Below are 18,663 nucleotides of genomic sequence, written 5' to 3'. Positions count from 1 at the left end.
GTGGGGCTTGAACTTACAACCCCAAGACAAGAGCTGTGTGCTCTACTGACTGAACCAGGCAGGCACCTCAAAAATTAAATTATTATTAAAATGAATTTCTCCTCTTTCTCTTTTTTACTTGTTTGAATGTGGCTCCTAAAGAATTTAAAATTACCTGTGTGGTTCAGCCTTTGGACAAGACTGAAGCCAAGAATTTATACAGAATAGAATTCTAGATATGGCTATATAGAGACTTGGGAAGGAAACTCTTTGTACTTGGAACCTTGTAGGATAATTAGCAGATAGCGTGGTTTTTTGTGTGGCTCTGGTTCAGAGTCCTAAATGCAGATCAGAGACTTGAGTATAGTATTCAATCTCCAGTAACTGTCTGTGGGTCCTGTATGTGGCTTCTTATAATCAGAGCCTGCCGTAGGTCACACAGCAAGCTGGAGGTCACGGAGACCAAAACACAAAGCCCTCTGATTCCTGGCTTGGGAGCTCTTCCCCTATGGACTGGCTGCTTATTTTTGTCCTCTCTGTACCTCAGTTCCCCCATTATTGGTGTCTGTGACACCTCCAAAACTGTTCTCAGCCAACAGAAGGATTTTGATTTAAATTGGAACAACAATACAATGTATCTTAAGAATAGGCCACAGGAACAGGATGTTAAAAATAAAGGGTCTGGACAGACACAAAGTAAACAAGGGATCCCAGGCCCCCACTCCAGGGGCAGAAGGCAATCACCAAAACACAAACTGAAACCCAGAACAGTTTCGAACAGTAACAAGCAGATCCCCTCAACCTCAAGAACAAAGACCTATTGATTGCAGGCTAGTCCTTCCAGGCAAAGCTACTAGAAACAGCAAATGTAGGTGCTGATGAGACCTTGCCCTATGCACCAAAATTTGGGCTGTATCAGAAGATTACAAAGGGAGGGCAGGAAGGGGTAAGTTTATCTTTGGGTTTGGGGGTTTTAGCTCTATTCTGTCAAAACATCACTTTTGCTAGGCATTTCCTACACGTAGGCAACAGGTGCTAAAGGTCACGGCGGCATGGGGGGTGTGCAAGGGCAGACACCTAGATAGCTTACAAAGCGCTATCAGAGGGTACTGGAAACAGTCCAGAGCCCTCCTGGAGCTCTGGGGAGGGGAGCGCATGTTCTGAGCAGGAGGCGAAGTAAAGATTAATGCAGAAAATGGGTTTCAACTGCACCTTGAAGGACAGATAATATTTCAATTGGTGAAGATGCAAGGAAGATACAAAAAAGAAATTTAAGTTCCTATTTCTAACACTTTAAAGTTAGATTAAGCTCATCCCCAGGTCCCACACTCTATTAAATCATTGTTTTATTTTTTTCAAACTAAGTATTTTATGTTATTTTGTTTTTTATCGTTACCCTGAACTAGGGTGACTGTGTCAACCAAGCTGCCCAGGACAGTTTCAGTTTATGCGTGCAGTATGGCAAAATTTTACTTTTAAAAGTGTCCTGGAGGGGTGGGGGTAGGCTGGGTGGCTCAGTCGGTTAAGTGTCCGACTTTTGATTTCAGCTCAGGTCATGATCTCAGGGTCGTGAGATTAAGCCCCACGTGGCCTGGAGCCTGCTTGGATTTTCTCTCTCCCTCTCTCTCTGCTTCTCCCCTCCTTCTCTAAAAACCTAAACCAAAACAAAAACAACCCCCAAAAACAAAACAACAAAAAGAAGTATTCTGGGTGCACCCGAGTGGCTCCATCAGAAGCCTATGTGACACTTGATCTCAGGGTTGTGGGTTCGAGCCACACCTTGGGTATGGAGATTACTTAATAAAATCTTTAAAAAAAAAAAGTGTCCTGGTTTGAGCAATAAAGTATAAGGATATTCTATCCATAAAGTATAAGGATATTCTATACTATATTAGAATATATCTGTAATAGAATATATTCTATTCTATTCTTTCTCACTTGGAAATTATTAGTGTAACTCTAAAAAAGTAATTTTTTACTTTGTGTTTCATTTTGTTTTTACTAGTAGGATATTATTTTAAATAATCCTCAAGTCAGGTAATGTCCAACACACCCCACTCATGCATTTTTCAATTTCATCTTTAAAGGCTCAGCCTATGCCTTTTAAAGACAGGACTTAATTTTTTTCTACATTATTTATGCTTTACTCACTAATAAACTCTCAGCCAGATTACCAAAGTAGGTCCTACATATACTGGGAAACCAATTCCAAATGGTCACTCTGAAGAAATGAACTGTAAGGTGCACAGAGGCAGGAAGCAAGCGAGGAGAAAGTCTACTCCATGTCAGAAGTGAAAATCGATTAGCTAAGTATATGTACTTAGTGGGCAATAAACGAAACAACTCAATGGGGGCTCAAAGGCCTCCGGTAAGCAGCCCTTCGTCCTGCGAAGAACTGCTAAGCTGTGCTAAATGGCTTTTCAAGTATCATAAACAAGGAGACACTCAGTGTGACCAGTCACAACGGAATGTGCTTAGTACACAAGCCAGGCATAATTCGGTTTTGAGGATTGAGAGCCATAAAGCAACCTCATCCCAGCCCCACCCCAATCCAGCCTCTGCACCCACCTCTCAGGTCTCCATTCCCATCCTGATCACTGTCCTTGAAAGACCTCGGGTAGATCTGGTATATGGGCCCTGCCTGCCACCAGTCCAGGCACTTGGGCGACACGGCGATGATGGCTATGGTGGCCACAGTGAGGACGAGCACAGAAGCCACGGTGAGCCAGAAGAGCACCTCCCGGGGCACCCGGTAGCGGGCCTGGCCGGAGAACTGGAACAGCACCTCCTTGGGCATGCCCGCGTACGGCCTGATGCCTTGCAGGGCAGGCTCGGCGGGGCCAAGAATGGCCACTGCGCTGTCTGGCGGGCTGCCCAGATCCAGCTCCTTCTCCAGGATGTCTTCATTCTGCACAAACCCGTTGTTTGTCCGGCATCCCCGCAGACTCATCCCGATGGAGTCTCTCTTGCCTTTATCCTCAGCCATGTCCAACTGGCCTGATCCCTTCAGTGTACCTTCCTGCAGTAACAAAGCTGGAGAGGCGGCTGACTGAAATGCTTGGTGGTGTTAATGAGCTTTTGTGGTTTATAAATAAACCTGGCTGGACAAAGTCCAGCCAAACAAGAAAGGGTAAAGGTAAAAGGGGTTTAAAAAAATTCTTTGTATATCAGCCCTTGAGGCTGTTGTGGCTACAGTCCTAACACTGAGGGAGTCAGCCCTGGATTGGGACAGGGGCATGGAGGAGAAGAAACTGAAAAAGGAGGCAGGGTTCCACCACAATTTAAGATGTTACTCGGTTGAGTGCGCTGATGTTCGCAGCAGCGTTATTCACAATAGTCAAAGGGTGGAAACAAGCCAGGTGTCCATCAAGAGATGAATGGACAAAATGTGATCTGTGCATACAATGGAATATTACTCAGCTATAAAAAGGAAATCCTGTTGAGGGTTACAACATGGATGAATCTTAAAGACACTATGCCCGGTGAAAGAAGCCAGTTACAAAAGGACAGATTGTGTATGATTCCACTTCTATGAGGCCTCTAGACTCATTCATGGGGACAGAGAGAGTAGGAGGAAGGGAGATATGGGAGTCATTGTTCACTGAGTACAGCGCTTCCATTTGGGAGGATGAACAATTTCTGTAGACGGATGGTGGTGACAGTTGCACAACAATGTAAATGTGCTTGATGCCTCAGAACTGGGCACTTAAATAGTTAAAGAGGCAGATTTTATGTTAGATTTTACCACCATAAAAAAAAAAAAAAAAACAGGGGCACCTGGGTGGCTCAGTGGGTTAAAGCCTCTGCCTTCGGCTCAGGTCATGATCCCGGGGTCCTGGGATCAAGCCCCACATCAGGCTCTCTGCTCTGCAGGGAGCCTGCTTCCTCCTCTCTCTCTCTCTGCCTGCCTCTCTGCCTACTTGTGATTTCTCTCTGTCAAATAAATGAAATCTTAATATATATATATATATTTATTTATTTATTTATTTATTTATTTATTTTTTAAAAACAGCTTAAAAATGTTCATTTTAGCTAGGTACAAGAAAAAGAAACAAATCACTGAATTTTGCAAGGGGCAACAGACCCTTCTTTATGTTTGGTTTTGAAGGTCTCTTTTCTTCCTACAAATCCAAGAGGAAGAATGTCTGGAGACAGGGAACAATGCTTTGTTACAGAAGCTAATTTCATTATATCTCAGGCCAACCATATAAATAAGCATTTGTACACGCCACTGGACCCCAGGTGCCCTCAGTCTTGTTTTCTGTTTTTCAGTTTCCATTCCTGGAAGAATTATCTGAAGGTGGGGGAGGGGAGGTGGAGAAAAAGGATTCTATGTCTTGCCAGTTCAAGGGCTTAGCTAGAGGTAAATATAAATGCACTAAATACCTGTACTTCAGAGTTATTTAATCAGGGATGCCTGGGTGGCTCAGTGAGGTGGCCAACTCTTGATTTTAGCACAGGTCATGATCTCAGGGGTTGGCGACAGAGCCCCTGAGTCGAACTCCATGCTCAGCACAGAGTCTGCTTGAGATTCTCTCTGCCCCTCCCCCTCTAAAACAAATAAATAAAATCTTAAAAAACAAAAGGGATGGTTATTTAATCATTGACATGGTGTAAAATACAGATGCACAGGCTTGAGGAAATGGCATTAAAATTAGGTGTGCTTTCCTAGAAGATTCCACAAGCCTTCCAAGAATGTGATGATTCATGGTTCCCATTTAATCAAAAGCATTTAAACAACCTTATGACTCATTTGATCAGATAACAAGAATTTTTCTTCTTTAAATAAAGCTATATGAATTCTTAACATTGCTGGGTTTTTGTCTTTGTTTTCTGTAGAATGACTTAGAAACAGTGTATGGCACAGAGGAATAAACCATTTGATTTTGTCCAAGTTATATTTTTTAATGAGGAAATCCCAATAAATGCTCACTGAGTGCATCCAATGACTGGCATCTTTCATTATTAATTATGCACATAGTGTATTTGTTAGAAATCAAAAGAATTTAACATTATGTCTTGAAATTGCTTTATCTCTCAAACACATAATGGTAACTTTCACGCAAAGATCCAATTCCTTGTTTATAGCAGCAATGTCCACAATAGCCAAACTATGGAAAGAGCCTAGATGGTCATCATGACCATCAACATATGAATGGATAAAGATGTGATAGATACACACACACACACACACACACAGTGGAATACTATGCAGCCATCAAGAGAAATGAAATCTTGCCATTTGCAACAACGTGGATGGAACTAGAGGGTATTATCCTGAGTGAAAAAAGTTAATCAGAGAAAGACAATTATTATATGGTCTCCCTGATATGAGGAATTTGAGAGGCAGAGTGGGGGTGTTTGGATCTCAGAGAAAGAAAAAATGAAACAAGATGGGATCAGGAGGGAGACAAACCATAAGAGACTCTTTTTTTTTTTTTTTTTAAAGATTATTTATTTATTTATTTGACAGACAGAGACCACAAATAGGCAGAGAGGCAGGCAGAGAGAGAGAGAGGAGGAAGCAGGCTCCCTGCCGAGCAGAGAGCCCGATGCGGGGCTCGATCCCAGGACCCTGAGATCACGACCCGAGCCGAAGGCAGCAGCTCAACCCACTGAGCCACCCAGGTGCCCCGCCATAAGAGATTCTTAATCTTAGGAAACAAACTGAGGGTTGCTGAAGGGTAGGAGGGATTGATGGGGGTGGGGTTATGGACATTGGGGAGGGTATGTGCTATGGTGAGTGCTGTGAAGTGTGTGACCCTGACAATACACAGACCTGTACCCCTGGGGCAAATGATACATTATATGTTCATAAATATAATTTTTAAAAAAGATCTAATTCTTGAAATTCAGTTACTATTTGGGGAAAAAACAATGTGCAAAAATACTCATAGTTTTAAAATAATTTTAAATTATAAAAAATAACTTTTAGTTATAAATCCTTAAATTCTACATATGCAATCCTAAATATGCAGCAATATGCTTTCATGACAAAATGTTCCATTTCAACTTTTCTACATTCAAGGTGGGGCTCACACTAATGTCCCTAAGGCCAAGAGTCACATGCTCTATGGATTTGAGCCAGTCAGGTACCCCCTTCTCCATCTCTACATTTTATTTGAAATAATAACTTCCCAACATTTTAAATAACAATACTTTGAGTTTCCAGAATGTGCAAACTAGAATCTTTCTTTTTTATTTTATTTATTTATTTGATAGAGAGAGCACAAGCAGGGAGAGTGGCAGAAGGAGAGGGGAAAGCAGACTCCCTGAGGTGCAGGGAGCCCAATGCTGGGCTCAATCCCAGAACCCTGAGATCATGACTTGGGCTGAAGACAGATGCTTAACCAAGTGAGCCACCCAGGCATCCTGGAATCTTTTAAAAACAGTTGAATTAGGGGCATCTGGCTTGCTCAGTTGGAAGTGCATGCAACTCTTGATCTCAGGGTCTTGAGTTTGACCCCCACATTGGGTATAGAGTCTACTGTAAAAAAAAAATTATTTTAATCATTAAAAAAAATAAAAACTAAAAACAATTGAATGGTTATATTTTCTTTGGTGGAAGGATTTTTATAAAAAATAAAAGCAATCACAAAAGATTGCTTGGATAGATTGAATAAAATTTTTAAATTTATTATATCAAAAAATGTACTGATTGATGAGTATATGTAAAGTTGGAAAATACATTGGCAATAAATATGCCAAAGAACTTATGTCTTTAATGTTAAAGGTGCATATATATTGTTGGGATGTGTGTGTGTGTGTGTGTATGAAATTTAATGACACCAATTAAAAAATGTCAGTAGAAAATTTGGGAAAAATATAAATGCATTTTACACAAATCGACTCACTAATACCAAAGAAACAAATGAGCACTTTCAATCACATTGGCAAAGAACCTCTAAAAGATAATAGTGCTGGGGCGCCTGGGTGGCTCAGTCATTAAGCATCTGCCTTCGGATCAGGTCATGATCCTAGTGTCCTGGGATGGAGCCCTGCATCAGCCTCCCTGCTCAGCAGGAGGCCGGCTTCTCCCTCACCCACTCACCCTGCTTCTGTTCCCTCTCTCACTGTGTCTCTCTCTGTCAAAAAAAATAGATAAATAAATAAATAAATAAAAGATAATAGTGCTGGCAGTGTCTAGTGTAACTTAACATAATTCTAGAAATTAATTTGGCAATGTGTATCATGAATTTTAACATTGTCAGAGTAATAAATGAAGCCAGATCTATCAGATTCTAAAAACTCCAGTAAAATGAGGAGTTGGTACAAAAGAAGGGATAAGGGGCACCCAGGTGGCTCAGTCATTAAGTGTCTGCCTTTGGCTTGGTCATGATTCTGGGTCCCTGGGATTGAGCTCCCTGCTCAGCTGGAAGCCTGCTTCTCCCTCTTCCACTCCCACTGCCCCTGCTGTCTCTCTTTCTCTTGTCAAATAAATAAATAAAATCTTTAAAAACAAATACAAAAGAATGGATAAGGTCAAATGATTAATTGAACAGATTGAAGTCACCAAAAATAGATTCCTATTCAGATGGGAATTTACAATAAGAAAAGGCAACATTTCAAATCAATCAGGAAAAGAAAGATTATTTAGTAAGTGATGCTGGACAACTAGCTAGCTATTTTAAAAAGAAAACAAAACCATATAGCTTTCCTTATTCCTTACATCAAAATAAGTTCTAGGGGCACCTGGGTGGCTCAGTCAGTTAAGCATCTGCCTTTGGCTCAGATCCAGGGTCCTGGGATCGAGCCCCACACAGGGTTCCCTGTTTAGCGAGGAGTCTGCTTCTCCCTCTCCCTCTGTCCCTCCCCCCACTCACATTCTCTCTCTCTCAAATAAATAAATCTTAAAATAAATAATTAAATAAATCTTTAAAAAATCTTAAAAATAAACTAAAAAACAGAATAATCCACAAAGACAAAAGGCAAATGGTAAACACATATGACAAGCTGATTTCCATAATGCAGAAACTGACTATATAAATGAACACCAAAATATAGAAAAATGGACAAAGGATATAAGCAGTTGACAAGAAAAAATATAAGTGGTTAGTAAACAAAAAATGTGTATTTCATATAAAAGTTAAGAAAGATAAAATTTAAAAGATACACTAATTTTAGGGCACCTGGGTGGCTCAGTGGGTTAAGCCGCTGCCTTTGGCTCAGGTCAGGAAACCCAGGGCCCTGGGATCGAACTCCTCATTCGGCTCTCTGCTCGGCAGGGAGCCTGCTTCCTCCTCTCTCTCTGCCTGTCCCTCCGCCTACTTGTGATCTCTCTCTGTCAAATAAATAAATAAAATCTTTAAAAAAAAAAAAAAACTTAAAAAAAAAAAAGATACACTAATTTAAAGCTATCATTTTGGCAAAAATGAAAAACTTTGATAATAACCAACATATGAAAATATACAAGGAACCAGCACTCATACATTCCATGCATAAAGTAGAGCACACTTTGTATAGAACAATTTGGGAGTATATGTCAAAATTAGAAATTGCATAACCTTTGGGGCGCCTGGGTGGCTTAGTCGGTTAAGCGTCTGCCCTTAGCTCGGGTCATGATCCCGGGATCCTGGGATGGAGTCCCCTGTCAGTCTCCCTCTGTCACTTCCCCTGCTTGGGTGCTCTCTCTTGCTCAAATAAATAAATAAAATAATAAAAAAAGACAAAAATTTGCATATAATGAGGATTATAAATTATAGTGCTATTTATAATAGCAAACACTGGAAAAAACCTAAATGTTCAATGACATAAGACTAGCTTAAAAATTATTGTATGTCCAAGTGGTAGAATATTAGTCATTAAGCATATTTTCCAAGATTTTTAACAACATGGAAGAAATCTTACATTATCAAGCTGAGTGGAGAAATGCAGAATATAAAGAAATTATCCCAATTACGTGAAACAAAAATTGCATATATATCTGCAAAATCCAATTAGAAAATATGTTTAGAGTGTTTATCTCTGGGTTCTAAGATTATGGCTGACACTCATTTTGTTATTTAAATTTTTTGATACTTCTAATTTTGTTTATAATAAATATGCATTTCTCTTCCATTAGAAAAAAATTAAGTTATGGAAACTGAGTTGGGAATCTACCTAGAACTTCTAAGCAAGTGGTAGAGTTTAATAATAAGATGACTTCTCCTAGCAACAGCCACCCAAAATTTGTAAACACCCCACACCCATACCTAAAGGAAAGAAAAAAAGCAAACTTCAAGAAAGAAAACAGAAAATAATTCAATGAACCAATACCAAAACACTGGACAGAAGGGGCAGTTGGCAGTAATCTAGACAAGATACCCAGAAAGCTAAGAATTCCAACGACAAAAGTACCAGGATCACTTACTTTCAAGGAGATTTTTAAAATGAAATATCAACTGCAGAAAACAAAACACAACACTGTTAGGACTTTTAAATGTGAATAAGGAAATAAGACGACTAAGATAGCTTTAAGAGGCAACATAGATAATCAGAACCAAGAATCAGAGATAAAAGAATAAACCATCCCCCGGAAATTCAAATCCCAAGTGACTTATTAAATCACGATAACAAAACAAAGAAGAGTGAAATACCTAGAAAACGGGAGATAGAGTATTAAGGACTACCACAGGATCCAGAAACACTCTGTGAGTAAACAAAGAAACAAACAGGCAGAAGTAATAATAAGTGGGGGAGAACACGAATACACATAATCCATTTTAAAGCTATGATACCATAAAGACGTCCACTTAGCGGCAAACCCACCAAAGCCACACGCAACATACTGCCTGCCAAGTTTGCGAACATCTGAAAGAGAAGAACCATTTCCCACATTGCCTTCCCCTATTTACAGCCGCTGTGAACCGAGGGTGGAACCTGCAGCAAAGTTATCTCTAAGTGCCCAGCCCCTGGCTCAGCACCTAGCCCATTATTAAATGAATAAAAGAACAGTCACTTGAAGACGCAGAGACCGAACTCTATGCTGGAGGAGGAGGAGGAAGAGGAAGAGGGAGAAAGTAGAAAGTACATTCTGCACAGAACTGTAGATTTTTATCACCTAGCCAAACGTTCCTGCCTCGGTACATTTTAATACATGGGATGTGAAGTCAGAAGAAGGGAGACGCGACCGTGCTCTGCATGCTCTTGGATCTCAGACACACCACCAGCTTTGAGAAGGCTTCTGTGACCTCAACTGTAACACTGAACTTGGTTCCGGGCTGACCGTTATAAGTAGGGTCCAGGGTAAAATGTGTTTTGAAAAACAGTTCTAATGGGCCGCCTGGGTGGCTTAGTCATTAAATGTCTGCCTTCGGCTCAGGTCATGATCCCAGTGTCCTGGGATTGAACCCCGCATCAGGATCTCTGCTCAGTGGGGAGCCTGCTTCTCCCATTCCCACACCCCTTGCTTGTGTTCCCTCTCTCGTTCTGTCCCTCTCTGTCAAATACATAGATAAAATCTTTTAATAAATAAATAAACAAATAGAACAGTTCTAATTAGAAGGAAATAAAAAATGGGTCTACCCCAACTAGGGACAATTAAATTTACATCAGTTAAACTTACATCACCACTGAAATCAGAGGAGACTCTTTAATCATGCTTTTGCTGGAAGTCAGAGTACTTTAAAAACATTTTTATGACCAAATATAACCCCTAAGATGGCAAAAGAAACATGAACAGAATGAGAGTGTGACAAAATGTCACAATAAAGCCTTACCATGTTTCATGTACAAAGAATTAATGCAAACATACAAATCAATAGCTAAATTATATTCAACGGGAAATTAAAGAGAGGTTGCAAATTATACATAAAAAATTAACACCACATACAAGTCATTGCATAAAAGTACTTTCTTGATGGAATTAAATATAAATTAAAACACTGTTGAGTGGGGGTGCCTGGGTGGCTGAGTTAAGTGGCTGCCTTTGGCTCAGTTCATGATCCCACGGTCCTGGGATCAAGTCCTTGCATCAGGCTCCCTGCTCAGTGGAGAGCCTGCTTCTCCCCCTCCCTCTACCTGCTGCTCTGCCTGCTTGTGCGCTCCCTTTCTCTGTCAAATAAATAAATAAAATCTTAAATAAATAAAACCCTGTTGAGGTTCAGGATGCATGAATTGCATTCCTGCATGCCTTTCTTTTCCCTGTCATTTCTTAGATCCTTAACACACTGAGCCTGGGCGTGGACATGTGGCTCGCCTTGACCAATGGGACCATAACAAACTCAACACAGAAGAGCAGCTTTTAAAAATTGCTTGTGCGGGGAGCCTGGGTGGCTCAGTGGGTTAGTGCTTCTGCCTTCGGCTCAGGTCGTGATCCCGGGGTCTTGGGATCGAGCCCTGGGTCGGGCTCTCTGCTCAGTGGGGAGCCTGCTTCCCTTCCCCTCTCTCTGCCTGCCTCTCTGCCTACTTGTAATCTCTGTTAGATGAGTAAACAGAATCTTAAAAAAAAAAAAAAAATTGCTTGTGCATTTCTGCTCCTCTATTGGACCTCGGCCGTCACCCTGAGACTATGCCCAGGCTGGCCCGCAAAAGGTGATGTGGGAGATGTGCGAGGGAGTGTGGAGTCTGTCCATGTAGGATCTCTAGAGCAGCGGACTGCCTGGCCACAGATGCTTGAGCAGGCTCTGTCGGGGTCATTGGAGGCCACCTAGACCAGCTCAGTCAAACTGCCTGTCAACCGTTTTGTCATGCAAATTAATAAATGGTTGGGTTACTGTTTGGTTCTGGCCTTTAAAGAACAGCTTTACTGAAGGGTAATGGACAATGATACACCGTACTCATTTAAAATATATTAATTTGGTAAGGCTTAACGTGTGTATGCACCCATGAAACCATCACCACGATCAAAACCATCACCAACCTGCACGGCTGCCCAATGGTCTTCCAAAGTGGCTGTACCATTTTGCATTCCCCAGGCGCCCAGCAATGAGTAAGAGTTCTTGTTCTACTGCCTTACTGACATTTAGTGTTGTTACTGTTTTCGATGTTAGGAGTATAGTGGGGTCTCATGGTCGTTTATCACATTCCTTCGCCGCTGTGCCTTCCTGGTGGTCTCTCCTCCAGACATGAAAAAACAGAACAGATGCACAAACAAAAAAAAGCGTAATAATGTCCTTATGTGACATCCTTGGCCAACAGTGTAATTGAATCCACAGTGTAATGGGCTGATTTATAAAGTGTTTGGACCTTATAGGGTCTCGATGCTTTACTGCTTAAAGACAGTTCTCAAAAAAAAAAAAAAAGTCCAGAATCACAAAAGAAATGACCCATAATATCTGGTCTTTAACAAAGTCCTATTGAAAAGGGTCACCCAACAGTTAAATCCAAGTTCCCTACCCTGTGACAGATATTCAAATTCAGACACAGTTAGCTACTCTGGAAAACATGCAATACCAGCACGACAGACGCTGTCCTGCGACAAAGGGTCTTGCTCCAGATGCAAAGAGCATGGACCAAGAGTGCCCGTCATCTGAGAGCACTGTGCATTAGGGGACACAAACGTCATCATCTGCAATGTAATGCTGGGGACATGTGGTTGTTGGATACTGAGTGAGTCCCTCCACTCCCCGGTCACACCCAGTGTTCTGGGGAGGGATGGGGCTCTGTCACCCTGACCTTTAAGGGCACTGTCTTCATGAGGCCTGACTCAAAGTTGGGAAATACTCAGCCCTGGTTTGGGCACTGAATTAGGGTCTCTGAGAACATGGATCAGAGGATAAAGAGCCAATATAGGTAGAAAAGACAGAAAATATGTCATCCTTGAAGGAAATGACTTTACCCACTGCTAGGCATTTACATAAACCCATTGGGAATGTGTCCCTTTACAGTAAAGCCCACCGAGTGTGCATAATCGGTCAGACCACGGACTTTCTCCATAGCCCCGGTAGTGGGAATCTATTTAATGCCTTCAGCAGCTTCTCACATAAAGAGAACAAAGTCTGTATCTAGGCCAAGTCTAAGCTTCAGTCTACGCCCACTCTATGTTCTCATCTTATTTCTCTCTCAGTATCTCCAAATCAAGCCCTCTGCTTCAGCCAACCGGTGATGTTCCCTGTTCCCTCCCCACGGACTAGGAACACCTAGTTCTGGACGTCTGTTCCCACCTCTCCTGAGGCCCTGCTCTATCCACCTTCCCACCCCCAACCACCACCAAAATCATTCCCGTGGACACTCATCCAGCCCTCCCAGAACCCCCTACTCACTTCTATATTCATCCACATAATTTCAGCTACTTTAATACATGATTTTCTCTGGCCTTCCCACTCTGATGACTGAGCGCGGTTCCTGTTACCACGGTGAGCAGGCCAGGGCTCTGCCAGCAGTCAGCGCTCCAAGGCTTGCTGGGAAAGGAGCTTAGGGATCACCTTAGGCAAGGCCCAGCCAACCCTAATCCGTAGGAATCTTCTGCAGATCTTGTCAAAATGCAGATTGGGATTCCGTGGGTTTTGGGTGGAGCCTGAGCTTCTGCCTTTCTCACCACCTCCCAGGTGGGGCTGGTGCTGGGGTCCAGGTCCCACACTGCAGGAGGCTGTGAGGACAAAGGCCTGCAGAACTGAGATGACAGTCCTGGATAAGGGGCTGTCAGCAGAAAGAACAGGGCAATGGCAGATTCCAAGCCTCCAGGGCAGCACCACTCAGCACCAGCAACAATGGAGAACTGAGATTGACAGATTTAACTTCCAGAGAAGCTGCAAATCTGCATCCTCATGTAGAATGCTCCAAATTTTATTTGTGGGCAATTAATTCAAATCTACGTTTGAGAGGATCTGTACAACATCACCCTAATCTCTTGAAAGGGCCCTCTTGTGACTGAATACTGGTCTCAGTCTTTGCTCTATTGAAGTTTTAGCTTTCTTTCTATAGCAGGCTTTATGTAGAGACCAGATTTTTCAAACTGAAAACATGTTCTAATGAAAAAAAAAAAAGTCTGTAGCCCTAACAACATCCAACCTGCTAGTTTATATGTAATTAGAACAATGATCCCTAAACTTTAGGATAAAAAAAAAAATCCCCCCCCAAAATTGGGGGAACCAAACTGCAGTACCAACATTTCAACTTGCTCAATAAGGATATTTATTTTTTTTTTTTTTTAAGATTTTATTTATTTATTTGACAGAGAGAGACACAGTGAGAGAGGAAACACAAGCCGGGGCAGAGGTAGAGGGAGAAGCAGGCTCCCTGCCAAGCAGAGAGCCTGATGCAGGGCTCGATCCCAGGACCCTAGGATCATGACCTGAGCTGAAGGCAGACGCCGAATGACTGAGCCACCCAGGCGCCCCTCAATAAGGATATTTAAAAAGTCTACTCCCAGTATCTTTTTATATGAAGGATATTGTAAAGCCAAAACATGTAAGAAGGACATAAATCTTAGATCAAAGGAAAATTCCTGAAGCAGAATGAATTGTAGTTTCAAGGAAAAGCTACACTGTCCTAGTTTTTCTAATTTTGTGTCAGTTAAGTATAAACTTTGATTCAAGTTCTGGTTTGAGGGAGCCATAATTATTAATCCCTTCTGTTTATAGGAGATGAAATGAATATGCCCCAAAAACTAATTGTATGACTTCCTCAGTGCCACCTGCCGCTGGACTGTGCCCTCCATTGTTCTTGCCATTGGGGTTACAATTTTGTGATAATTCACCTCCATTTTATTGAATGATGGTACCTTTACTTGAGTCATCATTGATCATTTGGAAGTCCTTATTTAGAAACTTGCTTTGAATCAGGAGAAATGATCTGATTATAGGGAGCACCTTAAATTGTGTAAATTCTAGTCATGGATGTTGCTTGTTCTCTACTACTACTCACAACCAAGAATGGGAAATTGTGGGACTGAATCTTCAACAGGAGTTAATTTGGTTTGTTGGAACGTTTTAACAAGAATAATGGTCATTTTTCATTACTTGCTAAATATTAAAAAAAATATAATTTACAGAAGGGTAAACAAAGTAAAAGTAATATGTACTATCCAAATTTCACATTTGTAACTAAAGTACACTTTACCAAGTAAACTCATAATCAAATATGTGAAATATTTTGTAAACCAACTTTGACAAATATCTTCATATTTTCTAAAATTAGAGATTTTTATATACCAGTTAATCATATAGAGTCCCAGAACATGCATACCCTCATTTATTGATCTGGAGCCTTCCGGATGAACATTTCATTATTATAAGGGAGGAAAAATGTTTTTTCCTCTACCTTTTTAAGGTCTTGCCTGAGACCCCCTGTAACGAAAGACAGTAAGAGAAAAGCATACACATTTATTTAATGTAATAAGTTTTATGTGAAATGAAGACCAGAGGAGACAGTAATCCTGAGTGTTTTTATGCTAGGCCTGATGAAGAGTGAAAAGTCATGGAAAGATACGACAGGACAAAGGGTATGAGCAAAGTGTAGTAAGCAGCAGGAAACCTAGCACAGCTAAAATGTATTTGGGTTCCTCTCTGTGCCCCTTTGCCTTGCAAGATAAGGATAGTCCTTTCCTCCGGATATGGTGGGGCGGGCACCTCTATGAGAGGGTCTTTTAAGATTTTTTTTTAAATATTTTATTTATTTATTTGACAGAGATCACAAGTAGGCAGAAAGGCAGGCAGAGAGAGAGGAAGGGAAGCAGGCTACCTGTGAGCAGAGAGCCTGATGCGGGACTCGAGCCCAGAACCCTGAGATCATGACCTGAGCCAAAGACAGGGGCTTAACCCACTGAGCCACCCAGGTGCCCAAGATTTTATTTATTTATTTGAGAGAGAACAGGAACAGGGGAGGGGCAAAGGGACAACCAGACTCCCCACTGAGTAGGGGGCCTGACACGGGGCTCGATCCCAGGACCCTGGGATCATGACCTGAGCCAAAGGCAGATAGATGGTTAACCAACTGAGCCACCCAGGCACCCCTCACAAGAGTCTTTCTTTACCTTTTAGGTAATCTCTATGCCCAACATGGGCTTCAAACTCATAACGCAAAGATCAAGAGTAGCATGCTTTATGTCACAGAAGATTTTATGACCTGCTTCATAGACATGCCTGGGGTATGTGACTGCACAAACTCTGTCACAACAAGGAGCAGATTTGTTTTGGAGGGTATTCATCTTCCACAGCCGGGGTCCCCAAACTTTGTCCCAGGTCAAATCCAGCTCCCATATATGTTTTTGTAAATAAAATTTTATTAAAACCCAGCTGCTTTCAGTTGTGTACGTTATGTGTGGCTCCTCGCCACAGCAGAGGAGGGGAGAGACAGAGACCACGTACCCCTCAAAACCTAAAATATTTACTCTCCAGCCCTTTACAAACTTTGTTGGCCATAGATCTATCAAATAAAGACAAATAACAAGATATGTTAAGGGAACATTACAAAAGAAGTTACTACTCCAAAAGATCAAAGGATGCCACCCTAAGCCACCGTATATACCTTTATAAAAGCGAGGCAACCGTTGGTGCTTAAAAGGTAGACTTGTACTTTCCTAAGACGAGGAGATGTCAAGCTGAAAGTCATAATCACAGCGGAGGCACTCTATTTTTTATAAGTAGTAAATGAAAGAGGTTTTGGTTTTGGCAATGCTCCATTAGTTAGGATGCCATGCACTGCCCTACAATGCTACAAAACCAGGGTTCTTGAAGACAGAAAATCAACCACGGGCATCTTCTACAGCTGCATTTCAATATAATTTTATTTCCTTTTGCATTTTATTATTATTTAAAAGGTTTTCTTTATTTAGTTGACAGAGAGAGCACAAGCAGATGGAGCAGTAGGAAAGGGAGAAGCAGGCTCCCTGCTGAAGGGAACACGATGCAGGGCTCAATCCTAGGACCCCGGGATCATGACATGAGCCAAAGGCAGATGCTTAACCAACTAAGCCACCCAGGAGCCCCATATTATTGTTGTTGTTGTTTTTTAATGTAAATTCTATGCCCAACATGGGGCTTCAATTCTTGGGGCAGCAAGTTCCACCAACTGAGCAGCCAGGTGCCCCTACATTTTTTTTTTTAAGATTTATTTGTCAGGGGGCACCTGGGTGGCTCGTTCGGTTGAAGACTCTGCCTTCGGCTCAAGTCATGATCTCAGGGTCCTGGGACTGAGACCCACCTGCATCCCCCCCACCCCTCTCTGCCTGCCTCTCTGCCTACTTTGATCTCTCTCTTGTCAAATAAATAAAATCTTACCAAAAAAAAAAAAAAAAAAGATTTATCTGTCAGAGAGACAGACAGAGAGCGAGCGCACACAAGTAAGGAGAGCAGCAGGCAGAGGGAGAAGCAGGCTCCCCACCATGTAAGAAGCCTACATAGGACTCAATCCCAGGACCCTGGGATCATGACCCGAGCTGAAGGCAGCCACTTAACCAACTAAGCCACCCAGGTGTCTGGCCCCTAGAACATTTTAAAGTTAAAATTAAAGTTAAAGTTCTATTAGTAAGCCTTCCTGATTGTTGAGGTAGGCAGTAGATGGGATTATATAATAAAGAGAATAAAAAGGACTTAATTTATATTTATTTATATCACATAATTCAGCCCATATGAATGGATTACTTAGCAAAGCTTCCTCCCTCATTCCAACCCTACCCTCATTCCTGCAGCTGCTTAAGAAAACCATTAAGTAATAATCAGATAATAAGCACTACTATACATATATACATATAACTACTATATAAAAACACAAATAGTAAATCCTTGTTGTTACTTACCCTAAGCAGGTCACATAGAGGGACCCCCTGGGAACAACAACTCAGGCTGTAAAATTTGGAGTATTCTTCTCTGGTGAACTGCATCTCAAGTTCATATCTTTTGAAATATGTTAAAATGAAAACAATGAAACATAAAACAGATCTGAAAAAATTTACAGCAAGTACCCACATACCCAAATCTACATTAACACACTTTCCTTTAATTGGATTAATGGGGTACAGGATCCATACTTACCACTTTTAGATTTATTAATTTGATGAGATCTGACAAATGTGTAGTTATGTAACCAGTCCCGCGATCATGAGATAGAACCGTCCCAACACTCCAGGAAGTTCCCCACACCCCTCCGCAGTCAATCCCCAACCCCGGCAACAACTGACCTGTTGTCACTATAATTCTGTCTTTTCTTGAACTTCAGAGAGATGGAATCATACCATACGTAGTCTCTTGCGTCTTCTTTCATTTAGCAGAATGCCTCAGAGATTCACCCGTGTTGTTGCATGAATTAGTAGTTCATTCCTTTTTACTGTGAAACAGCATTCATTGTTTGCATGTGGCTTATCCTTTATACCAGCTGATGGAATTTTGGGGTGTTTCTAATTTTGGAGTATCCTAAATGAAGCTCTTATAAATATTCCTATACAGACTTTCATGGGGACATATGTTTTTACTTCTCTTGGGTAAATAGTGAGGAGTGGAATTGCTGGGTCATAGGGTTAGTATAATACTTAAGTTTAGACAAGAGGTAGCTTGTTATAATGTTTGAACCAGGAGAGAGCAACTTTGATAAAGGAGGATAAAGTTGGAAGATTCACACTACTTGATTGCAAGTACTATGAAGCTGCAGTTATTAAAATAATGTGCCAAACTGTTCTCTAAAGTCGCTTTTTACCTTTTTATCTTCCCATGGGCAATGTGTAAGCATTCCATCTATTCCTCCCTTGTCGCTGACAGGGGACAACGCCAATGCCAGTCTCTGTAACTTCATTCTAGTGAGTTGTAGAGGTGTCACAATTTTTCATTTCCT

At 41.5% G+C, this 18,663-nt stretch overlaps 1 protein-coding gene across 1 annotated transcript in view; it reads right to left on the bottom strand.

Annotated features, from left to right (window-relative positions):
- The window catches only part of SLC3A1 (solute carrier family 3 member 1), a 31,347-nt gene extending 28,326 nt beyond the window's left edge, over positions 1 to 3,021 (bottom strand). The window contains exon 1 of the mRNA XM_044263627.1: positions 2,548 to 3,021. Within this exon, the coding sequence (XP_044119562.1) occupies positions 2,548 to 2,965 (418 nt within the window). The 5' untranslated portion in view covers positions 2,966 to 3,021. The remainder of the gene's footprint in view (positions 1 to 2,547) is intronic.
- Between the last annotated feature and the right edge of the window lie 15,642 nt (positions 3,022 to 18,663).

Source organism: Neovison vison, chromosome 8 (assembly GCF_020171115.1).
Source record: "Neovison vison isolate M4711 chromosome 8, ASM_NN_V1, whole genome shotgun sequence".
NCBI lineage: Eukaryota > Metazoa > Chordata > Mammalia > Carnivora > Mustelidae > Neogale > Neogale vison.
The sequence above is the reverse complement of the archived record's forward strand: the minus strand, read 5'-3'. Positions and strand labels throughout refer to the sequence as shown.